This window comes from Neolamprologus multifasciatus, chromosome 7 (genome assembly GCF_963576455.1).
Source record: "Neolamprologus multifasciatus chromosome 7, fNeoMul1.2, whole genome shotgun sequence".
Taxonomy (NCBI): domain Eukaryota; kingdom Metazoa; phylum Chordata; class Actinopteri; order Cichliformes; family Cichlidae; genus Neolamprologus; species Neolamprologus multifasciatus.
Window position 1 is genome coordinate 56,537,961 of NC_140445.1, and position 25,389 is coordinate 56,563,349.

The window sequence follows — 25,389 nt, forward strand, 5'->3', positions numbered from 1 at the left end:
GAAGGAGTGGCAAAGAAACTAAAAATAAATGCAGAAAAATGTGTCAGATTAACCGACATGTTAGCTGTCTCTATTGCTGCTGCACCGTCAACACCAGCAACAAGTAACAAGCTGTAGAGAAGTGCAGCAGGAGGAACTGCAGTCACAACAAGAGAGTGAGGAAGAGACAGAGGAAGGGGAAATTAATGTGGTATGAAAACAGATGAAGGAACATAATTAGGAAGTAAAGTGAATGGCTACATTGACCATTAGCTAAAGTGTGGCTTTTAATTATCACATAGTGCACTGCAGCTAAGAACTAACCCAACAACATAAAACATGTTGCTGTTTATTTTTTGTTGTTTAGTTTGTTTGTTTGTTTGTTTGAGTGATCATGATGGGCTGCGTGGACCAAAAATGCCAGGGCTGATTTCTTTTGTCCCAGTCCAGGCCTGATGAAGCCTACTTTCAAACAACAGCAGAAGACCCAAAGTGCTTTAGAAACACGCACATTTACATTCCAGGTCTCAAAAAAAATTGTTTCAAAATACATGAGAAGCTGATAAGTGAGTTTAGTTGTCGAAAGTAAAATCAGAGTGATTTAATGGTCATTATAATGTGTCTGGAATAATTTGCTAATAATAATTCATCTCATAAATCATGACACACTGCTCTCTCCCCTACATAGGCTGCCTTTGTAGGTTATAAGTATTGGTATCGATATTGGTATCAGCAATACTGACCCTGTATTTACTTGGTATCGGATCCAAAATGTGTAGAATTGCATTAAGTCAACCGCCTTAATGACAAATGAATCACAAGAAAAAGAAAACGTGGATGTGGCTATTCTTTGATTTAGTGACTTTCTACCCAGGCTAGTTCAAAAAGCACACTGAAAGAGCGTTAACAAGAAGACTGAAACATGCAGGCGCAGTTTAACCATTAACGATTATATCCGGTTTGATGTATTTCATTAAACTAAGTCGTGTTGATGATGTTTGTGGTCACATAAAAAATCGTACCACACTTAAAAACGACGTGTTCGTCCACGAACAGTGTAGTTCTTGAATGCTGCCCGCTCCATGATATGCCAGTTTGCGCCTTCAGGAAGCGCTTCAGCGGTGAATATTTTTCAGCAGCGGACCCTAACGGCATCGCTGAACAGAGCCTGGCTTTGGTTTAGCTTGTAAGACGATGTTTTTTTTTTTTTGCTATTAATTGCTAGACCGCTAAATGTTTCCGGTGAATAACGTGGACGAGGATCCATTGTTGGTCACATTAACTTGCTACTATCGCACGCGCCGTGTGTAACAAAGGAAACCATTCTCCTGATGGCAAATAAATAAACGACTTAATAAAATAAAGTAATTTAGTGATGACAACCAAGTGAGTCATCAAGTGAGTATCCCTTATGTTTACCTTTATTTGTTTAATTCGTTTAATTAGCTCCGCTAGCTAAATGTTGATCATTTTATTTACAGTTAAAGAAAATTAAGCGTTTCTGTAAGGTGTTGGTAGTTTAAGTGGTAGGTTAAATGAACGCAAGCATTTACATATGTTTCCTTCCAGGAAAAAAAAAGTGTTAACATGACTTATTCGATTAAACCTATGGTTCCCATGAAAACATGGCAAGCAGAAACAGGGGTGCATATTTCTTTCTTTTTCCTTTTCATGGCTCAGATGTAGGGAAACCTTCACAAATAAACAGTGCTAAGAAGAAATTTATATAATGATTCCTCCTGAAGAAAAGCTCCAACACTTTTAGAGGCACGCTCGAGCCCATGAGGACCATTGAGAGGTTAGTACGGTATAGGCTGTAGTGACACAAACTACCCCTTTTTTTTCTTTAGAAGTCATATTGCAGCGTTTATGTACAGATTTAAACATTACAAACAAAAACAAAAAGCTCCAGCCGAGTCCCCGTCCAGCACATAGACCAATCCCAGTCGATCAGGTTAGTGCCATCTTTGAAGCAAAAGTGGAAAAAAAAAAAAGAAGATCTGATTGTGGTGCAGCTCAACTGCTAAGTGATCATTTTGGGGAAATTTTCAATTGTTTAATGTTTGGTTTAAACACCCCTGAGCTTAAGATTTGAAAATCCTTAAAGCTGCATCAAAAACAGCTCGAGTTTTCCTCCCACATGTTGACATTTTAAACTCCTAACATCAGACAGCGCTGAATATGTGCTGCAGTGTACACAACAACAACAACAAAAACAACAACAACAACAACAAAAAAGCAGTGATAAACAGGCAGTTATAACATAAAACACAAAATCTGTTACAAGCATAATGTCCAGAATATAATCACAGCCCAGTTAGATGGAGCTAGCCTGGGGCAGAGTATAATCCAGGGCGTAGTCAGGGCCATGAGTCCAGAAGAAACAAAGGCAAAGCAAAAAGGAAGTGTCTGTCACTTCCTTTCAGATTTCACGAAACAGAAATAAATGCAATGATACAGTCAAAGTCAGTGAACATTATAGAGCAGGAAATAGACCCACCCTGCAGAAAAGCAAAACAAACAAACAAACCCTAAAAACTGTCTTTCTTGTGTGCCATTTGGTGACTCCGGTAAAGATGGAAGTATTCACAAACTGATAATAGTGCAAGAAATGTTACGAGTTCTTTTCATCCAGGATATAGATACAGACCACACCAAGGCAGTCATTTTGCTTTTGTTGAACCATTGTGGATCTCACGCTAATTAAAGCTGTGCAGATTTTTCATTGTCCAGCTATTACTGATTGCTGTTTGTCATCAATGATGTTTTTAAACCAAGTTTTATCCAAAATAACCTGACTAAAACAAAGGTAACAAAAAACATGATCACCAAATCTGGTGTTTTAATATTTTAGCGTTTCAGTTTTTATTTCTCTGAGATGTTATTTTGAATAAAAGCCATCCCTGATGGATTTGACTGTTCTGGTGGCAGGCGCTGAAACACACGGGAGACCTTTTTGCATCCCAAAGTGTATAAAAAGCAATAAATAAAAGCTGGGATGCAAAATGCACAGAGTACCTGTGACATTGCACACTGTGAACTCCTGGACATAGTCACAGCCCAACACAGACTGATAAAGCAACTCTTAATTAATCTAAGGACACATTCAGTTAACGTGTGACACCAGCTGACAGATTAACAGGAAGTTTTTTTGGGGTCTTTTTGGCTTTGAGTTTTTCATTCTCGAGCATTTTGACAGAACAAAATATTAAACAAGAGACCTAATCTCTCCAAACAAGGCAACCTGCTTCACGAGCATTCCCTTTTTTTAAACTAAAAAAACAAAACAAAAAAAAAAAACAAAGAGAACCCCCCCACCCTTTCCTCCTCACCCGAGGCTCATGTAAAGAGAAACAGAACAAAACAAAACAAACAAAAAATGTATAATACACATCAGGAAAATAAGTTTTTATATAGTCAATAAATGGGTTCCAAGTCACAGATGATTGATGAGAGAACTCTATATCTAAGTTTTTCCAGTGGTAAAAAAAAGCACCTCCTTTAACCATTGTATGTATGAAGGAGCCTTATCAGACTTCCACTGGAATCGAATAAGTCTACGGGCAAGCAATGTAGCAAATGCAATGGCATTTTCCTGAGGAAGTATGTATACGATTCAAACAAGATCTCCACTCATCATCAGATAAAACCAGCCCAATGTCTTTTTCCCAATTATTTTTAGCTTTTTCCCAAGTAATAGGCCTTAAGCTCTGTATCAGTTTGTATATGACGGAGATTCGCCTTTTGCCAAAAGGATCCATTTCCAAAATAGTATCCACTTGATTTTTAGGAGGTAGGTAACGAAAAGAAGGAAACAATGTTGTTGCAAAACTTCGTATTTGCAAATATCTAAACATATGTGAGGTTGGTATATTGTAATCTCTCATCAAAGCGTCAAAGGTGTTAAAAGTTTCTCCTGAAAAGAAATTGTAAAAAAAACTTCAAACCAATATTATGCCAAATTTGGAATGCTTTATCTGAAATGGATGGCAAAAAACGGTTAAAAGCAACAGGGAAAAATTACTAACCTGTTGCAAACAGAAGTGCCTTCTGAATTGAAGCCATATTTTAATAGATGTTCTTACAACTGGATTTGTTATTTTCTGTTTTTGATTTAGAGCTAGGGATGAGGTTAAGAGGGGGAGTGGATTAGACATCGGTTCCATTTTTACCCAAGCCTCACCCTCGCTATTTTCATAAACATATTTCCAATGCAATAATTTGGTGATATTAGCCTCCCAGTAGTAAAAGATAAAATTTGGCAACCCTAGCCCACCAGCCTCATTTGGTACTTTCAAAAATGTTTTTTCCATTCTGAGATTTGAATTTTTTCCAAAAATTTTTTGCTATTAATCTATCTAAAACTTTGAAACTTGATTTAGTTATGAAAACAGGAACTATTTGGAAAACATAGAGAAATTTTGATAAGACTGCCATTTTTAACTATATTTATTCTGCCTGCTAATGAGATTGGAAGTGTTGCCCATTTTTTAAAATCTTGTGATGTTTGTTCTAACAAAGTGTCAAAATTATGAATCCGCAACTCTTTCATTGCGCGGGTTATATTTATTCCCAAATATTTAAACGTTTCTTTTTCTAATTTAAAGGGGAAGGCAGAGAAATCTTGCTCTATGTTATTAATAGGAAACAGTAGGCTTTTCGAATAGTTCACAAACTACACTTTACAGTAGCCTATGTGCAGCACACCCAGATGCTCGATAATGTGCTCACTGTTGTCATGGCGCAGGCTCAAATGGAAGGATACAATATGGAGACCACACATTATTTGCGTGAAAAGTAATTTTTAAAATATTCATTCAGTTTGATGCTTGCATCCAGAATCTGGTGAGTTGCGTGGCTCTGACAGTGCTAGTATATGGGGAACGACACCTGAAACTAGCAGAAGCCCATGCTAGATTTGCTAAGGCATATTTCAGGTTAAAAGGTAATTTTACATAGATGCTGTGAATACATTGCGAATCTCAGTCTCAATATGTAATTGCCTTATGTTTACCTTGATCTTTACATACTTCAGCTCAGGATTAACATTCCTCTAGGTCTGGTTGACCTTTACACAAACGTAGGTATGACAATGATTAGACATTTTTTCACATGTTGCTGTTTGAATGTTCAGATCTGCTTTGTATCAGTTTTAAACTCTGCACTATGATCTCTCTCTCTGTGTGTGTGTGTGTGTGTGTGTGTGTGTGTGTGTGTGTGTGTGTGTGTGTGTGTGTGTGTGTGTTTTCCTCTAGGCTGGGGACTGCAGGCCCAGACGCACTCGGCTCTTGCAAGAGAGGTGCTAAATTTCCTGTCCAGCTCTCCAATCACAGGTGAAAAGGTTAAGATTTTCACGTGTCTTCTAAATGCAAACCCCACACAAGGTGGTGCGTTCCTTCTCACGGTCAAACATCATTACCACAGTTGCTGATATAGTATTATATATAGCAATCAGTTCAACTCAGATAAACTGAAAAAGTCTTTGACTTGTGAACTTTGCCTGGGGCAAAATTATCTTTTCTGAAGGCAGAACATATCCTGAAGCAGCTTCGTAAGTGCAGTGTTATCACCCAGGAAGAAAAGATAAAGACTGAGCTGGAAATATCCTCTGGGTATACAGGTATTTTAGTCAACAGATAAACAGCTGTAAACATAAAACAGAATTCCAAATTTGCAGCCATTAGTGTGTTATATCAGCCGCTACTCAGTTTTCTGATGATCTGATAATTTCCTCTATTTCCTTAAACTGTCTTCCTCATTAAAAAATAACTGAAACACTCATGCTTAAGTACAGTACTTTATGTTTTAAGATTGGCCACAAGATGGCGATAGATTTCTGCACAAAACTACCTTTTAGGATGTTTTTGGAAAGGGGAATTTTTGCTGACCACTTGTTAACAACAGCCTTTCAAACCAGAATTTCCCCTATGACTGTCCAGTCCGCTCGGCAGTAAGCAGGGGTGTTTTGTAATGGTGTTTATAGACATGGAATGTAGAACTGCTGCATGGCAACCCAGTTAATCATTAATGAAGCACAGGCACAGATGGGAAAGAAGCACATATTTTTAAGCATTTCTCTAGGCTGGGGCCTGCAGTCCACAGCCTAGAGAAATGCTTAAAAATACTAGCTCCATTATTTTTTCTCTTTTTGTTTAGTTTGGCTTCCTCCTTGGCTCATAGAGATAGTGTAAAGCTTGTAGTTACTCTATTAAATGTCACTTTCTTTGTTTGTTTCCTCTAAACAGGCTAGCATTTTAATATAACTGATATGTTTACATAACTTTAGAAAATACATTACCACCATATGGTCGTATTGACAACAGAAGTCCCAAGGGCACTACTGCATGCTCAGGATAAGATTAAAGAATTAAAGGATCACGGTGACGACACCTTCCACAGATATCAAGTCCTGTATGCACTGTTACGGGAACGTCGTGGCCTGGCAACATAAAAAATAGCAGGCACTTGCATAGTTTAAATCATGGGGTGAAATTAGAAGCACAACTAGGAGAGAAAATATAGTGTTGCCTGGGTTTAGGCCAACATACGAATGCCTTTGTATTTATTTTGATCCTGTTGCATGCTTTTCAATGCATGCATCTTAAGTCACTTATAACTGAGAGCACTGAGGCAAGGTGATGTAGACTCAGAGGAATTTGTAAATGATCCAATCTTGTTCTGTTTCAGAGAGCCAGAGTTTGTTGACATGATGTGTGTAATTGAAAAAATGTGCAGACTCTGGCTGGTGTGTAAGCTTACTAAATCTCTTTTGTTAGGTGATGAGTAAGATTTTGGCATGCCTCTAAAGCTCTATCAGTCACCACTGTTGTGATGGAGGGGAATGTTCCCACCAAAGCCTGGAACAATAAGCTCAGCTCTAGCTATGGATCCTGGTCCAAATATTTAGGTCCATTTTTGATTAACACTCAAGGTATGCACTAACAATATAATCAGTAGATGGGATATTTTTGTGCCAAACCTTTATTGCTGAAGTTTCAAATTTGCTGTGTTGTTCTTATATTCGCAGGGCATAGCCAAATAAGATGACATGGTTTTTTTTCTCGTTCTTTATCTTCAGTTTTGCAAATCTAGAGATTTTGAAAGACTTTATTACATTAAACATTTGGAAATAGTATTTCCAAACTTATCTCTAGTTAGATAATGAATTCATATTTTATGAGTCATACATATTCCCTCCAACCTTAATTGACAACTCGTGTTTATGGTCCGTATTCACTGACATTTAGTCTCTGTTTAACAGCTTTGAGCAAAAAGTCTGAACTGTAACACTTTGCAGCTGTAGTTATTAAATTGTCTTAGGCTATTGATTGTATAGTTTTTGCAGTGTAAGTATTATAGGTCAGATATCAGTAGTATTCTCTTGCTTGGAATTAAGTTTTTTTTTCTTTTCAAAAAGAACCCCTTTCTCTCAGTTTACTTTTGTTCAATTAGCTTGCTGAAATAAACCAACCTTCACTGGTTTATCTGATTTGTTGTAGGCCATGGTTGCCGATCAACACCTGAGAAAATGGGAATTTGTTTCTATGTGATGCTGAGTCTAAATGCTATTAGTTTGAAGCACCATACCAGTATGCTGGATCAGATAGCTGTTTTTTAGTCTCTCTGTTTTTACTTTGGTTTGCCCTTACTGTATCATTTTCCAAATGAAAGCCCAACAACCTTGCGTCAGTCATGTACTGGAAGCGTTTACAATAGTGAACTGTGTGGCTTGCTTGGCAACACATCTACAGATCCCTAATTATATTAATTTTCCTGCCCTGTGGGCTTTTGGTATATTTCAGTGGGATGTGACATATTATCGTTCTGCCAGGATGTGCGTAAGGAGGTAGAGTGAATTAAAAGGATAGAGAGGCATTGTATCTGTCTGTCTGTCCATGCAGGCAAAGCGGTGGGGCTTGAGCCATGCTGGAATGTAGTGATGGGTTCAGCCGTAACTGCTGCCCTAAAAGGGTCTAATGTGCCTGGATATATGGGTGGGGCACTTCTTCTATCCATCAAAGTCTGTTACCATAACCTTAGATTCATGGGAAAATTCAAAGAAATGAGCATTCACGCTGTTTTTGTAACCTGTGCTGCTGGTACATAGCCAGTAAGCCATAAATACCAAAATCCAAGCAGTGCAACGATGGGAACATAACACTGTTAGGCTTGGACTTTTGGTTCCCATATACTCTGCTCCTAGTAAAACAGGAAAAATACATTTTGATATTATGATAAACTGTGTGGCTTTAAATCAAATGAAATTCTTTTAAAGGCTGATATTGTGTTCATATCTAGAGATTGTATAGAAGTGAGTATTTGCCCTCTTATAAAGGCCAGGCCCTTGACTGGAGAGCTGAATTAAATTTAGAGTCCCTTAGTGGTTTAAAGCTGTTGGCACAGTAGCCTGATGGATCCAGTGTCCTCGAAGTGGGTAATGCTGCCATCATATCATGCTCTCTCCTTCCTCTCCAACTCCCTAGTTCTGTATCAGTCAGAGCAACACAGTATGACAGGAAATGACACACAGTTGTGGTCAGAAGTTTACATACACTCCTCATGAATGACATGGTTTTTGGGTCTTTTAATCATTTTTGAACAGTTCTTTTTACAGGGTGGAATGACACAACTTTAAAAACAAGAAATGGGTACACAAGTTTGAATTTATTCATCCGCACATTGTCAAAAGTATACATTCAGGATTAAATCTATACATACATCCCCCACTATGGGGCAATCGTAGCTCAAGAGTTGTCAGTTTGTCTTGTAATCAGAAGGTTGCTGGTTCGAGCCCCGGCTCGGACAGTCTTGGTTACTGTGTCCTTGGCCAAGACACTTCACCTGTTGCCTACTGGTGGTGGTCAGAGGGCCCGGTGGTGCCAGTGTCCAGCAGCCTCGCCTCTGTTAGTGTGCCCCAGGGCGGCTGTGGCTACAATTTCACCTTGACTGGACACTTTTGGTACCCAACAGGTTGACGTCAGGTTTTTGGGAAATATGAACCCCTATGAGCAAGCACTTTGGCAACAGTGGGAAGGAAAAACTCAATTTTAACAGGAAGAAACCTCTGGCAGAATGAGGCTCAGGGAGGGGTGGCTATCTGCCGCTACTGGTTGGGGCGAGAGAAGGAAGAGCCTGTATTTGAGCCTGTATGTATGCTTTTGACTCAAATCATTGAAAGATGTATGCTGTGCAATTATTCCATCCTGAAAACTCCAAAATGACGATGAAATCCATGCAAATGGTGAGTGTATATAACCTCTGACCACATGTCAATAAAAAAACAAACAAACATGCAAAATAAAAAAGCACACAATAACAAATGGGTTACAAATTGGTATATACCATTGTCAATGGTATATACGCACATTAAACCTGTGAGAACCTTCACAGACATATTAAACCTCCAAGCTACCCTGTTCTGTCAGTACTGAAAGTGTAGTTTCCACTGAGGCTATAAGAATCTCCACTTATTTAGACATCCTTAAAATGAGAGTTTAATTAGCATTGCTACCAACAGTGTCACATTTAACTTATGAATAGATGCAACAAAAAGAGTCGGAAAGGCACATTTCCCTATTATTGTCTGAACTGCACCAAGCCTCAACTGGAACCATCAGCCAAAGCTCTTTTTTCTCTCTGCAATGCCTCAACCGGGCTAGACAACCTGTAGGTACCTTAGTCTTATTAAACAGGCTCATAGTATTAAAGTAAAATGTTTGTGGTTATATACTAGACACAAATTTTCTGGCAGTTTAATAATTGCACTATTACTAATAGTCTTTGCTTTGATGATCTTCTAGATGGAAATCAAAGTACAATGCCAGACACAGAATATACAGACACAAAGATGCAATGGCTTCAGTGTACTCCTATCACCTGCACAGTTCTATACCAGGATGATCATTGTTCCATAATGGAAAGACATACCACAGATTTCTTGTGGATATAATTCAACATCCTAATTATATCCTAACATAGTTGGTTTATGGTATGGGCAATCAAAATGAACAAGGACTGCATGCATATGAAACTTAGACTCAGGAGAACATTGAGTAACTTCCTGTCAATCTGAGTATTTGCATGTCTTTCTCTGTAGAATCTATAAGAGACAGAACAAACCAAAGAAAGCTTTAAGCCAGTGTCAGAAGTCCCTGCAACTGCTGATGGACTGTAGTAATCCAGAGAGGACTTGTTCTGTCTACAGACCAAGGCCACAGAGCATCTTTCCAAGGCAAGCAGGTTCAAGTTAACACAACTTGCACATTATATACAATTCTTCTGCACAACATATACAAAAACAATGGCTTCCTGAGATAGTGATGTTATTTGCCAGTCTTCCTTCAGCTCTTACTTGGTAGTATGCGATTTCTCATTTTTTCATGTGCATGTTTCCGTTGGGCTCATGCCATAGCTGTGAGTCATGGCCTAGAGGAGCTGGAGGGGGCTCAGATCTCCCACAGCCTGGCCCTCATCCTTCCTGCTGCAGCAGAACCCCATCACAATGGTAAGTCTATTCACAGATACAGGCTGGGCCAGAGAAGTTAATTGGGACTTAAATATTCCACTGTCTATATGTCAAATGGTGTAAGACAGAATCCAGCTTTATGGTAGCCTTTTTGAAGACCTCAGTATCACTAATGTCAACAATGGACAATCTATTCTCTACTGTAGCCATATAAAGCATAACATCTGGAAACTGTAAAGAGAATACAAGGATTTCTTAGTTACAACCCCAAACAACTGATCTCACTATTAAGGTGCTCATATTGAAGGTATTAGCTAGTGCTGCCAAGTGTGTGTGTGTGTTTGTGTGTATGTGTGTGTCTGTCTGTGTGTTTTCCCCTTTGCTATTTTAGATTCTTCAAGTCACTAATTTGATCAAACTTTAAAAGCATAGAAGAACTCTGTAGGTCCACAGGATCCCACTTTTCTTGTTGCCCAGGATGACTTCTGTCACTTTCTCCTTAAGAATAGACAAAAACAGGTTACGTCCACTCACAAACTACGATCTCTATAAGACAGACAGATTTCCATAAGATTATTTTCAGGCACAGAATGTCATACAAAAGTTTAAAAGGATGAATCCTGGGGGCAGGGATAGCTCAGTAGGTAGAGTGGTGGCCCCATGATCGGAAGGTCGGGGGTTCGACTCCACTGAACAGCTACCCTGAGGTACCCCTGAGCAAGGTACCGTCCCTACACGTTGCTCCCCAGGCGCTGCATTGGTGGCTGCCCACTGCCTCACTGGGTGAATGGGTTAAATGCAGAGGAGTAATTTCCCTATGGGGACTAGCACACACACACACACACACACACACATTATTATTATTATCCCCTTAAAGTTTCATTATTTACTTGCTTTATCTGGAGATAAAGTAGGAAATAAGAAGTTATTTACCTGTTGTACCACTGTAGAAATGTGCAGAGATCCAGAGAACCTCTCTTGATTATAAAAGATTTGCATGACCTGGGTGCTGAGGTAGCCGATACCCTTCAGCTGACTGGATGAGTGGAGATGACCAAGGGCAGAATAAGCCAGGCTTACAGGACACTAACAATAATCATGTGTTACAGAGCACATATTTGTCTTGGTTAACACCTGTGCAGGTGTAATGCCTGACAGAGGAGTACTTACTGTCATTGAACTTGACATCATAGAATTTTAATAAAAGGTCAGTAGTTGTCGTCACCTCTGACAGTAAGAAGGCGAGAGGTCATTTCAGAATATCTAGTCATTTTGAGTTGAGCTATTTCCACCATCCCTCTAGAGCTCAACGTTATCAGAGTTGCATGCTAATCTTGGAAGGGTGCAGTGTGCAGAGCCCCTCTCTCTGGTGTAAAATATCCTGAAGAGTGACTTTGTGCTTCTTTGGTTTGGATGGAGTCTGACAGATGAGCAACACTTTTGGGAAAGAAATTACAGTTTGCTAACTGTTTTCAATTAATAGGAGGCTGACCCCAATTACTGCGGTATGTCTTTATGTCCTTTGAAACAAAAGTGGCATTTCTGTGTCAATCACCACACAAGCACTGAATAAACAGCAGCTCTTTAGTTCATTTAATTCAATTTCTCTTTTCATAGCTATTACAGGTTTTCTTTATTCCTTATGTAATGAGGATTTTTTTTTAACATGCTGTATATTATTTGCCACATGAGCTCAGTTCTACCAGCAACAGAACACTGGTACTAAAATATACCAGGAAAGGGGGGATTGCTCCACACTAGTAATGACATGCCTCTACGTGAAGGAGCCTGGTTGCTATGTTGCTGTGTTATTGCTGTTAAAGTGCAGAGCCGGGGTCCAAGTATGACATGGAACACCAGGGCTCACTCTTCTCTGTTCGCCGTTCAAGTGGTAAACTTTCTGACAGAGAGCAGATATGCCCGGAGTGTTTATTTTTCACTGCTTTCCTCATGACATCATTCAAAATGAGTAACTTTTTCTTTTCCGAAGTTAAGCCAGCTTGTGTAGCAGATACAATGCATAAGAAGTTTTGAAAACAAAGAGAACAATAGCCCACATACAGCTATGCTTTTGACATTTTCCCCCTTCCTCTGAAGTGCAGCTGAAAAAAAAGGCCTTCCATTACATCAACCTTAGCAACAGTGAAAACATTCTGGAGGCCAAATGGATCTGTTCCAGATTAGCAGTGTTTCACTTTCCCTGGTGAGGAGGGTAAGTTTTCACTCTTCTTTCCCCTGCTTTAATAAAGCCCTCGTCAACTGTTATTTATGGTGATTCTAGAAATGGCTGACAGCCATTCATCATGTCTGCTGTGTCACATTGTGTGGGCACATTGTGTAATCATATACGTGTTTCCTGATGAAGGTTTTGATTTGGTTTTTTTTGGGTGGGGGACTTACATAACCGTTTCTTATGAAGTTGCTTATTTCTCTCTCATAATTATACTATATAGAGAACAACAAGTGGCTCATACAGAGTCTTTATTTTACAGCAGATTGCTGATGGGTCTTCATAATAAATCAAATCCTGCTTGTTGATCTGACACTCTGGGCAGTTGGCACAGGTGTTATCTAAACCTTGGACAGCTACAGTGGTTATTTTGGTATGTTTAGTGCGTTCACATGTTGCTAGGAAGTGGCGCTTCCCCTCAGAGTTTGAGTTTCAACACTTATCTTCCATTGACCACTCTCTCAGCTATCTTTTTTCCCGTGTGTAGTGCCTGAAATCCAGAGATCCTTGTATGGGCGTCAGCACAAGAAGACCAAAGCAGTAAAAAAAAAAAAAAGCTGTGGACATGCTGGCTAGGTAAATTTGTGAAATAATGACAGTGTTCTTATGTTAAGAAATCTGACAGGCCTCACCAGTCAACACTTACCATTTATTTCTTTTTGATAATATGATTACATTAGGGTAAACCTAACTTCTAAGAATGCAGCTCATGTTTTAGTAAAGCAACTGTGTCCTCTATGTTTCTCAGGGCACCAGAGGTGGCTGAGAAGAAAGGTAAAAGGAAAACGACCTCTAATCTTTCCACTTGTACCATCCAGTGGTAATAATTAAAACTTCATAACTGAACACGCTTGTTTTGTTTGTTTTCAGTGTGGTTTAAAGTTTAAGCCAACGGTTGATATTCCATCATGATGGTTTTTGTAACTAAATGTTTTTTGTCATCTGGCAGTACTTGATTTTTTGTCAATTTGCACTTTAGGTGAAGAAAGTAAAGTCTGAATAAATACTCAAACAAAACATACGCATAATATTTTTTAATGATGTTCTAATATTGGGGCAGTTTTCATCTAAGGACTGGAATTAATACCAATATAAGCAATGGTCTCAAAAGAATTCAGAATAAATCAATGATTTCAGTCTCTCCATTTGACCTTTATTAAACACTGTATTAGTCACTCATTCACTAATGAAGATAATAACCGCATAAAGATTAATAACAAACACTTTAGGTGCACTGATATAGTAGTGTTTGAGTTTAAAGAGTAAATCACAACAAATCCATGAAATGAAAGGTTCTTTTTGTAGATTGCTAATGACTTCTAATTTATTTTATTTGTAAAAGCATGGCATTCATGCCAGATGTTGTATTTTTGGATTGGTTTACCCTCACACCAGAAAGTTGACTTGAAAAGACTTTTCAGTAGTTAGAAGTAAATTATACAGCCGCTGTTAGAGAAAATAAGCAAAAAATAACCAGACGGTACACATGCTATTTCATTTCTGTCTCTGTAACGCATACACAACACAACAAACTCTAGTCAACACTCAATGCTAAGCTGATGATCCAAAAATAGGTGCGGTTATAAACACACTCATAGGTCAGAGCAAAGTTGAATCCTTCAAGCCAACACTGAAAGCCAACAGCTGTGGACAAGCCATAAGTGCTATACATGACAAAGATCAAACCTATGTGCGATTACTTTTTCATCACTGCAACATCCTTTTAATGCAAAAAACCTCTGCTGCTACTTTAATCGTTTTATCAGGATATTGTTTTCAACCTGACAGCCATGTTTGGAATTCTAAATGGGACCATTTAGAATTCCAAATGCAGTGTTACCCCCAATTATATGCTCAAAACAAAATCTTAACTGTTTGCAATTTACAAATGTTTGGCACATGTTAAAATAGACTTTTTGTTTTATTTTTTAAAAACATGCTTCTCCCTTGGGGGGTGCTGGAGCCTATCCCTGATGTCATAGGGCGAGTGGCGGGCTACACATTGGACAATTACACATTTACACCTATGGGCAATTTAGAATCATCAGTTAACCTAACCAACTCCACATAGACAGTCCCCAGCCAGATGGTGGGGTTGAAATCTGGACCTTCTTGCTGTGAGGCAACAGTGCTAACCACTGCGCCGTCCCTAGAAACCCCAAGAAATCACTTTTAAGCTTCACAAGAGCTTTGTTAAGACAAATTCTAAAGCAAATAGATCTTCTTTTTTTTTTTTTAACTCTCATGATATTATCCTCAGTCACAAGGTCAACAGTCTTGAACACATGTTAGCAATGACTTGTTAATATAAACCACTGTGTTCCAGCATGTGCTGTGTACTAACATCATTCCATTTTGTAGAGGTGCTCAAAACATAAAAAATTAAAGCCCCATTCTGCAAACAGTGCACAGCACCTTGTAACCCGGAGAGCAATAAATGCTGACCAAGGAGACTTAACATCATGGCAAGTACAGCCACGACGTGATGGCTGGGTGGATTATATGCTGTAAACTGTAGAATGAGCTGTTTAAGCTGTTAAGTGTAGGTTATTACAAAATGAAGCACTATAAAGAGAATAATCAAGGATATTCAAACTGCACCTTATGAAAAGCCAAACATACTAGTACAGCACACAGCATTGCCTACCATTAAATATGGCTACAATATGTAGAGGTTTCAATCCTTACACAATCTAGCCCACAGTAGTTAGTATGGAGTATTTCAGTAATGGGATCTCTGCAGTCAATAGCAAAAAGAAAAATATATGGAAATCAGATACTTTTAACTAAATAGCTACTACTTTGTTTTAGGTAATCTAGTCTTATGGATTATAAGTACGCTTGTTTACTTGAAAAATAGCATGAATACAGTTCCTGTAATCACCATTAGCATATGCTTTGTATGTTTAAGTAAACATACTGTAATGCACTGGCAGTTATTCAATTTGAAAAAAATAATCAGATTTATTCTTAGTCATTAGAAGGGCTTTCAAGGTAAACTGTTGCGATTCTTTTCTCCTGTGAAATCTTCACCGGCATCTCCAAGACTGGAGGCTGCAGCTCTTGCTCTGAGGCAGCCTCGTCATGGCCACCGTGTACATCCATCTGGAAGGAAAATGACTTGTCTGATGGCCCCAGTTTAAAATGTTTCTCACCGATTTCAGATGCAGATTCTCCTTTGTCGCTGAAGTCGCCATACTCCACGCTATGAGCAACATTATCTTCCCTGGAAACTCTAATGCTGTATCCTCCTCCCTCCCCACTCTGGAAGGCTTTCTCGATCCCTATGTTAGATGACTTGAGCGCTGCCATGATCTGATCTTCAGATAGGTCATCTCCTTCCAGCAGCCCAGATTCTTCCAGGGTTTGAGAAACATTTAGCTCTGCAACTATAGTCATGGTTCCATTGTCAGTGGACTGTTTCACTCTTTTGACATCGACATTCTCTGGACTTTCACTACTCATTCTGGTGAGGAAAGCTAACTCCTCTTTCAGTGGTCCCGACACTGAACTTTGTAGCTTCTCAAGAGCTCCTTTCAGCTGCTCTTTGGGCTCCAAAGAGTCTTCTCTCAGGTACTCAAGCACTGACTCTTGCACTACAGGTGAGACCCGAACCTCTTCTTCTATTATGCACTCTGGAAAACTCTCTTTGGCAAACAACCGGTCACCTGACATAAACTCATATTCATCACTTTCTTTTACAGTCACTTTTTTCTGGGGAAGACCATCATCTTGATAATACCTCTCATCCGACAGGTCATCTACAATTCCATAATGGCCATATGAGGTTATCCCGCCACCCTCCTCAGATTCAGAAAGATTTTCATCTGGTGTAGAGACAAAATACTCATGAGACTCTTGATCATGGGAGAAATGTGGAGATTCACTCTCTCTAGAGACCTCTTGGACTTGTACAGATCCAAACTTTGACTCATCTGTGTTGGATTTCATGACATTATCATCTCCCCTGCTATCTTGAAAGCCATGAGGGATATTTTCTGGCTCCTCAACTTGGAAATATGCAGAAGGCTCATGAAAAGTCAACCCGGACTTCTGCTCAGCCTCAAGTTCTTCATCACTGTAAGACTCCACTGGTTCCTCGATTATTTCCACATTGAATGACTTATTTTGTAAGTCCTCTCCTCCTTGCAAGCCACTCAGCAGGTTCTTGACCATGCTTCCTGTTGCTGTGTCCTTGATGTCCTCTAGTGACACTTTCTTCACACCTTGTTTCAACAGTTCTTCCAGGACATTGTCCTGAGAAACATCCAGCTCTTCCTCCACTTTGGACTCCAGCACGATTTGTGTTTTAGTCGTGCCATCCTCCTGCTCAGTTTTCTCCACGTGATATCTGACTTTTGAATCTCCTGCTGAACAGACCTTGGCTTCCGAACCTGCTGGTTTTATCACTTTCTCAATTATTTCTTCTACAGACACAGAGTCTAATATCTTTTTCTCAGCTGGGCCTATTGTAAACTCTGTTCTTCCTTTGTCTTTGACCTCGCCCTCGACAACGGGGCCTTTTTCTTTTTCATCTGACACATACTTCTTGCTTTCTGTCTCGGTTTCCATAACTAGGCTCTTCATTGATGGTGACACCACTCTTACTGATTTGGTATCAGGAGTAGAAGACTTGTCAGTACTCATCTGGCCCTCTGTGTGTGGGAGCCAGATGAGTTTCACAGTTTGCTCTTCAGCTGTTCTTTTTGGTACACTCCGACTGACTTGGTTTTCACTATGGCCTGCTTGCTTATCTTTGGTTGTAGTACTGGTGGTGGTAATGGTAGTAGCAGAGGCAGAAGCAGCTGCCCGAGCTTTGTTAAATGAGATCATATCCCTTCTGGATGCCGGACTCTGATGGCGAGCTCTTCCTGTAACTGAAATAGGGATGACCCTAGACGGACTTATGGACCCAGAGGAAGGGATGGGGGCTCTTCTCAAGCTTGAAGTCGATGGCATGTACCTTATATCCATGTGCTGTTTAGTGGTTAAGGTGGAAGCTCTTGGAGTATAGCGTTGGGCAGGCATTTTGATATCTGAGTCAAGTAATTAGTAAAGAAGTAATTAGTAATAATTATTTGATGAATTGACATTTTGTTTTCAGTTTTGCTTAATAAATATGTATATGATTTATCCAAGTAGAAACCAGTCTTGCAGTGTTTTCCCATCATTATCACATCAATAAAAATAACTGAGAAACATACCTATTATTCTTTCTCTTTGATGTTGATTCCCTCGCTTATGAGCATCTTGCAGACTGATTCGCTCACCCTCCAGAAGAGCCCTAAATGAAGACAAGGCAAATTACATATAAAGACAGGGGCAAAAAGGTCCTAACTCAAGTTAATTTCTCAAATATTTTCAAAACATCAAAGACAAGTACCTCACGAGATCGTGTACATCCTTCAGCTCTGCCATTTCAACCCTCTCAAACTAAACACAACTGGCTTACGAGAAGGCATGAATCCTGTACCTGACCATATAGGGTAGTAGTCTTAAAAATTCAAATAAGCCACCGTCAGTTAATATAGATGCATTACTAGTATTTGAAACAGCTCACCTTTCCTTGGCCACGCTTCAACAGACATACAATAGCAAATGAAACGAGCAACTTCTCTGGAGAGTGCCTTCCGAAAGACTGACCTAAAAATAACGCCCACAAAGCATGGCTGTCTATGCTTCCCTGTGAATCCCAGAGCAAAAACGGACACGTGACACATACAAAAACAAATGCCGCTGCCACGTCTCTAATAAGGTATTCTGTCTATTCCAAAAGTTCAAAACAAACCAGTTGTGCCTGTGGAGAGCCTGCCATATAGAGGCAAGCTAAAGCTAAAATGCTAATATCTATCACCATCTTTGATATAAGTCTGTTTAAATGTAGGTCAATATGAGGCAAGAGGTTATAATATGTCAAGGGTACATTGATATAACATTCCAGTACAGTGTTTACCCACTGTTTTATAAAGAGCTTTGAGATACAGTTAAAATATTTTAGCATCTCCCTGTGTCATGAACATGAAGCCAAGACACTGAGTGCTATAACAAGACAAGTTATTGCTTATAAAATCAGTCCTCCTTCACACAATATGTTCTAACAGCTTTACTTAAGAATCTAAGAATCATCTATAGTATGTGTAGTATTTATGCAGTTAAGCAGCTCGGGGGGGTTAAACTGTATAGCAGTCTCCACTGTTGGTGGATGGAGCCACTGCAGCTGGGTTGTGAGTGAACAATGAAAAATATGAATCCAAGCTATATTAGCTTAATATGACTTTTGTTTGAGATCTGTTTGTTTGAGATTGAATTAGTGCCAAAACCAGGAATGAGCAAGCAAAGTATGTCTCCTTATGTAAATTATGAAGTTAATTAAGTTAGGATTAACTTGAAGAGGTATTTGGGCTGGTTTAATCAGTAATCTGATTTCAAAACCATAGAAATATCTCAGAATAAAGAAAGCTTCTGCATTTTAGCCATTGTTTCTACAATGTTTTCTACAATTGTTTCTTCAGAAAAGAAAAAAATAATGATTCCAAACAAATAACCAGTACTGTCTCTGTTTTCACATGCGCTCATTCCCCAAAGGAGTTCTTCATGAACAACACAAAAATCTTTCAAAATTGTTGTAGCTTACACTTTTTAAAGTAGACTGACTGTTAGCAACACCTTTGCAAAAAGCATCTGATAGCTTTTCCTTGTATTAAACGTGGCTCTGAAACATTTAAGACGCCACATGTACTTCTTCTATGGAAGACATTTCCCCTCACAGTAAGGGAAGCAGTGAAGCACATACTCCTATGTGGTTCTAGCACCCAGGTATGGTTCATATCATATAATAAAGGCTTACTGAAGAGTTGCATATACAACAACGCTGACTGCTGATTGTCTCTCATAGTGTTTTTATTCGTGCCATCTGTGCTTTTCATGCTAACACAAGTAAAAATGGCTTCTGGGACCAGACTTATACTTGATGTGACATTATAAAATATCAATTTCATTTATTTAGACAAAAAATGAACAAACTAAATGGTCTCATCACCTGTAAGTAGCAACCTCCATTCCCAGATCCATCTTCACCTGGAGAAGCTGCTGATGCTCTCTCATTTTTTGTGCTATAACATCAGCCATCACATTCCTCTCATGCTCCAGCTGTTCAATAGTCATCTGATGGTGGGGGGGAAGCAAAAACAGGAAACCATAATTCATCTCACTGCAGCTTTTAGTGCTCTTAACAGATTTGAAGTTTTTAGGCGTGTCCTCTCAAGTAGTGCTTTTGTGTATTGTGCATAAACCCTCTCCAGTACATGATAACATTTGCTTTCCTTACATACAGATAAACAGGGGAATGTATTTGGTGTGACTTTACTGAAGACAGCCCTGCAGTGGGTGGAAAGAGAAGTGGTATGTAACTGACTGGCCTGCTTTAGACTGCATCTTCAGGCTAATAAGGATTTGTCAGTCTGACAGCTAATTGGTTTAAGTGGCTGGTGTAATCTAGCAGTTGGAGGGTACTAGGGCGGAAGTATAGCGTTTGCTATACTGCTAATGAAGCTAATGAAGCTATGCTGTCCTGGTATACTGACGTCAAATGTTGTGCACAATCCATATTTTTTAGTTATGGGTACATAAACTTGACAGGCTTTGCTCACTGTTGAATAATGACCCCCTCCTTATTTATTGTGTAGTGTTTTGGTACAGACGCCAGAATGATGCAGCGTATATATATAAAAAATGTTTTATATAAATTTCACATTATTAGAAAGATCGAAAACATTTGTAGCAGCCACTGTGAGCTGCAGCTGCATGAGTACCTTTAAGGACAGTGGGTGTGGCAGGGCAACAAGGGACAAGCCGCTCCCCCGTCTCCAAAATGAGAGCTTATTTTGCGGGGTTTACTGAAAGTGGTGGGTTTTTCGTTTGTTTGTTTGTTGACAAAACGAATCAAACAATGCCAAATTAAACATTTCGTCTACTGTAGCACAATTAATTCGTCCTTACCTGATACTGACTGTAGTCCACACGGAATTTTTCCTGCATGTGCATCAGTTGCTCCTCAAGTCGCATTTGAATCTGCCCTTGTTTTTCCGCTTCCGTGCGTAATTTGTCCAACTCGGACGCATACAGCATCTTCTCCCTCTGCATGTCGTTCAGCATTGCCTGGTCCGCTTTAATTGACTGCTCCATGTCTTCTACCGTCTTCTGGTACATTTCGAAGGTCTGAATCCATCCTTCGGACATACCGTGGGCATACTCCTGCACCTCTTCCACGGAGACCACCGGAGGCCCACGATAAGTTTGCCTGATGATGGGTGCCACTCGGGACTCCACCTGACGGCAAAGGCGGCTCACCTCTTCCCTGTGTGCATCCTCTAAGCGTTTATACTCGTTCTCTAGTTGCAGCAGCCGCTGCTGGAGTTCGTTGTTGGTTTTGTGAGCGTGATGAAGCTCCTGCTCGCAGTTCTTTAGTTCGCCGCTGACGTCCCGGCACACGTCGGTCTGCTCGCTGCACAGACTCTGGATCATCTGCAACTCCCGCCATAGCTTCTCCCTCTCCATCTCAGCCTGGGACTTTTCAAACGACAGCTGCTCCACCATTCTCCGCAGGTCCTGCATCTCAGCCCTGTACTTAGTTTCCCATCCGGTAGTCCTCACCTGTCTCAGTTTATTTATTTCAGCAATGAGATGCGCGTTTTCTTGCTCCAGCTGCTTGGTTCTGGATAGATACTGGGTAAGTCTGCTGTTGAGCTCCTGCAGCTGGTGCTTCTCGCTCTCAAAAGTTCTCTTGAAAGGGAGCATTGTGGTAACTAATTATCTCTGTTAAGTTAGATGGAGAAAAATGTCCGGTGATTTTATTTATTATTTAGGAGACGGATTCTCCCGGCATCAATTTGCCTCTGCGTCCGTGGGCGCGACTGTGATGTAATTTGTGATCGGTGGCCTTTGACAAGTGCAGGAGGAGGAGGAGGGGGGCGGGTCCTTTGCTGCATCATAGGAGCGTCCCGAGCGTGTCCCTCCGTCCCTGTCCGTTGTTATGTTGCGTTTAAGTGCTCTCTGAAATACTAAAATGCTAAACTCACCTCAACTATAAATAAAAGAAAGGACAAGCTAAAAAGAAACGTACACGAGTTAAAAAATGATAATAATTGAGGTTAAAACACAGTATATTGGTTTTTGGCTACATTTACCTTTTGGCTTTTTCTCCCACATGTAAAAACCAGTCTACATTTAACTGAAGCTATAATATAGCTCCATATTAGAATGTATAAATATATATTAATGTGTGTTACACTTAAAATATATTCCCACTGATGTCGTAACCGTCTAGTTTGCAGATTTGGTCAATTTGCTTTTTCATTTTACTTTTTTAATTTTAATTGAATCTTTTTTTTTACCCTAATACTTTTTAATTCAGAAGATTTACTCTTTCAATGAAGTGCTTGCTTTTGTTGTTTACTTGCTATAATAGACCGATAGATTCTTCACCCTGCATGGGAAGTTATTGTGTTACAGCACCAGGATAAAGATTTAAAAATAGAACATCCTACAATAAATAAACACAACAAGTTAAAGTAAATGTGCCAGAGGCAGCACATAGTGATGGCCTGATTCTGTGAGAGTGCAAGAACTGTAAATATATCCAACAGTGATTTAAGGTTAAGTTGAAGGAAAGTAAAAGGTAAACTGAGATTGTGCAAGAAAGTAGTTAATATTGATAAATACAATGTACACACAGTGGCGCAGTGGGTAGCTCTGTTTCCTCACAGCAAGAAGGTTTTGTTCATGTTCTCTCCAGATTCCTCCCATAGTCCAAAGACATGCACTTAGTGGGGTTGGTGACTTTTGGTGATTCTAAATTGCCTGCAAGTGTTATTGAGAGTACAAATGCTAGTCTGTCTTGCTGTTTTAAGTTCAATTTGATTTGTGGATGGCATAACTTTCCTGAGACACCTGAATGCATCACCCTCACAAGGGCATCACATTTATCAGAGATGAGCGCCCCCAAGCGGACAGTAAACGAATAGCGAAAGCTAAAAAAAATCTATCTACGTTTTAGTGTCCTTGCATGAAATCCCTGAACTGTCTGCCGTTACAGGCGCTGCAATCTCGGTTCGGCTATGAATAAAAGCGAAACTGTGGTCGTTACAGGTAAACTGTAAATGCTCATGTCCTCCATAATCGCACCAGACCGACTTTTATTTTGAATTGGCAAATTCGATTTACTTTTAAGGTTTTGGACCTTTTCGACAGTTCTTGACCAACACCAGCTGGGAAGCCGCCAAGGTAATAACGATCAACGCCACCGGCTGACTGAGTCTGAAAATAACTCATTTGAAAAATGATTGCAGGGGTTGAAACTGATCGGACTGGGGGAGAAGGTTGACGTCCACGTGAGGGAGTTACCAGTGAGTTACTTGAAAACCCAGAAAATTATTGGTGAGCTCTGGCACACGCTTAACCCAAAGGTAAAAATAAAGCGAAATGTGACTTGTAGACTGATCACCTTATTATTTTAAAACTTAATTCTGTCAATAGATTTCCAAAATGTTTATTGTGCTTCTTCCAAATATGAAAAATGAATAATAAAGAAATTCCACCACATAAGAGAAGGTGAATAACTCACTCTTGTGTTTGTGTGCATTTACTTCAGTTTGCTGTACATCTGGGTTTGGCCAGAGCTCCAGTGTGATGATTTTGGAGCAAACGGGGAAGAACACTGGCTACAGAGACCGAGATGTCTGCGGCTACTGTCCAGAGACTCGCTGCTGCGTAGAAGGGGGGGCACAGAAGCTGGAGTCAGTCATTAACATGAGGGCAGTCTCAAAGCACTTCAGACAAGCAGGGATGGATGTAGTTTATTCAAGAGATGCTGGCAGGTAGGCAAGTGTTCCAGCACGATCAAGAGTCACTCTTGAATATGAGATAATGGCTGATTTCCTCTTTTTAGGTACCTGTGCGATTTTGCATATTACTGCTCACTGTATCACGGTCAGGGGAGAGCAGCCCTCATCCATGTACCTACATCTGGTACCTTGGCCTCAGCTGACAGACTGGTGCCTCTGCTGCAAGCCCTCATTCAGAAGATCCTGGAACAGCTGGAGGAGCATTCAAAAACAAGAGATCCCCCTTTTGTGTCAATGAGGTAGATCGTGATCCATAGCAGATACCCACTGATTGGCGTGAATGGAAAATTAAATATAGCAGGCATTCGTAGTTCTCATTCATTTATTTATTCAAAATTTCAGCAAAAAAAAAAAAAAAAAGAAAATACAAGAAATTCTCAGATACATATTCAGAGAAGGTGTTTTAAAAAATACACCATCTCAGCTATAGGTGTGAAAAACTTTGAGGCCTCAGATATAGAGCTTGAAAGAAGACAGTCTAGTGATTTTTCGTTTTGATTATTTCTTTCCCCAATCAAGTAATGAACACACAGATTTTGAAAGCATCATAATAAAGTAATAGTAGTAGTAGACCAAGGCCCCCTCAGAAGGTACAGGAATGCAAATCATTAAAAACAGAGGCGCAGGATGATGATGATGACGATGATGAACCTCAAACTTATTATTGCAGTTTAAATGCACTGATGCATTCTCCATAAACCTGACATTTGCATGAAGAACATTCTGAAGAATTGAAATGTTGACAGACGACTAAACTGTAGTGTATATTTATGCTGTTTTAGCCTAAGGTAACGCAAAAAAAAAGAAAGAAGTATCGCGTGAAGCTGTAAACTATCGTCTTTTTCTAACCATGATTACTCTTCACCGTGACTACCCGTAAATCTACGCAACATCCCTGTCCTATACATGTCCACGAGTTCATTGTAAATGTTGTAAGCTTTGACAGGTTCGTGATCTAATGGTAACTAGTTACTCAACAGCTATTCACCTCAGAACAGATCAGTGTCTACTCTCAGAACTGGAAAGTTGACATATACCATAATACAGCAAAAAAACAAAAACAGAAATGCATAGATATGTTAAGTAACTACCTAAGCTGTTTGCTTGTCAGTGGTGATTTTTAAACCGTTGTGATATTAAACAGCAATCAGACAGTTTTATCTATTTTTTTATTTACCAAGAACTTTAATTGAGCACCCAAATTTCACATTAGAAGTTACCTGGTTGCCTATCTGTGATCCCATTTTCTTTTCTTATTGCTTTTGGGTATTCATATAAATGCAAATTATCTAATGTTCCCAGCCCATCAGCCCTTGCACTGAGTTAACGCTCGCCAAGTAGCCACTGCGAGTTAAAAAGTAGCTCTGAGGTTTCTTTTGTTTTTGTTTTTTTTAATGAGACGCTTTGAGATGTAAAAGCTACTTTGCCACCTTTTCACGCTTGTTCTCTCTCTTTTTTTCCCTCCTATTTTGTGGTGACAAAATAAGATCTACTGAGGTGACTGAACCAGCAGCATTACTGTAAGTATCAGTTACAACGGGCCAGACAAAAAAAACGGTTGGTGCAGACTTGACTTTTGATAGAGCAAAACAACTCTGAACGGACAGTGAGGGAGTGGCACCGATAACGGGAGTGGAAATGAACGCTGGGGTCAGAATGTCTTGGCATTCAGCAGGTAGACTGGGAAGGAAGGGGGATGATGACATTCACATAACCACGAAGAGTTTATAAGGGTAGAAAATGACACTGTTTTACTGCTCTTGTGATTCCAACGTGGAAATCGTTGATTTAGGGGTTCCTACAGAAGTTAGAAA

At 39.7% G+C, this 25,389-nt stretch overlaps 3 protein-coding genes across 4 annotated transcripts in view; 2 read left to right on the forward strand and 1 right to left on the reverse strand.

Moving 5' to 3' along the window:
- The first annotated feature begins 1,383 nt into the window (after positions 1-1,383).
- On the forward strand, positions 1,384-14,600 carry ttc23 (tetratricopeptide repeat domain 23). Its single transcript, XM_085164474.1, is given in 15 exon segments — positions 1,384-1,703; positions 1,706-1,777; positions 4,801-4,924; positions 5,235-5,388; positions 5,475-5,591; positions 8,280-8,294; positions 10,076-10,276; positions 10,377-10,483; positions 10,836-10,963; positions 11,395-11,441; positions 11,443-11,546; positions 13,162-13,217; positions 13,219-13,250; positions 13,423-13,461; positions 13,463-14,600. Coding segments are annotated over 15 exon segments (1,338 nt in total). The 5' UTR covers positions 1,384-1,604; the 3' UTR covers positions 13,506-14,600.
- On the reverse strand, positions 13,806-21,470 carry synm (synemin, intermediate filament protein). Of its 2 annotated transcripts, XR_014874804.1 has the most exons (5): positions 20,673-21,470; positions 19,714-19,838; positions 17,879-17,958; positions 14,689-17,710; positions 13,806-14,631 (listed from the first exon to the last, which is right to left on the reverse strand). XR_014874804.1 is itself a non-coding variant. In XM_085164455.1 (4 exons), the coding sequence occupies exons 1-4, from the start codon at positions 21,468-21,470 to the stop codon at positions 15,645-15,647; spliced, it is 3,069 nt and encodes a 1,022-aa protein (XP_085020581.1). In that variant the 3' UTR covers positions 13,806-15,644. The 2 variants fall into 2 exon arrangements, 1 of the variants encoding a protein (XP_085020581.1); XM_085164455.1 differs by having other exon boundaries at positions 13,806-17,710.
- A 245-nt stretch (positions 21,471-21,715) lies between these two features.
- The window catches only part of pgpep1l (pyroglutamyl-peptidase I like), a 5,490-nt gene continuing 1,816 nt past the window's right edge, over positions 21,716-25,389 (forward strand). Inside the window, 7 exon segments of the mRNA XM_085164473.1 lie at positions 21,716-22,820; positions 22,903-22,955; positions 23,021-23,137; positions 23,323-23,347; positions 23,350-23,548; positions 23,620-23,814; positions 25,063-25,389. The exon segment at positions 25,063-25,389 is cut by the window's right edge and continues 1,816 nt beyond it. Coding sequence (XP_085020599.1) covers positions 22,790-22,820; positions 22,903-22,955; positions 23,021-23,137; positions 23,323-23,347; positions 23,350-23,548; positions 23,620-23,814; positions 25,063-25,099 — 657 coding nt within the window. The 5' untranslated portion in view covers positions 21,716-22,789 and the 3' untranslated portion in view covers positions 25,100-25,389.

Excerpts from the sequence above, each read along its gene's own strand:
- synm (XM_085164455.1), bottom strand. The coding sequence starts at position 21,470 with ATGCTCCCTTTCAAGAGAACTTTTGAGAGCGAGAAGCACCAGCTGCAG. Across the intron at positions 19,839-20,672 it reads TGGACTACAGTCAGTATCAG|ATGACTATTGAACAGCTGGA; the intron begins GTAAGGACGAAT and ends CCCCACCATCAG. Across the intron at positions 17,711-17,878 it reads TCAAAGAGAAAGAATAATAG|ATATCAAAATGCCTGCCCAA; the intron begins GTATGTTTCTCA and ends TACTTGACTCAG.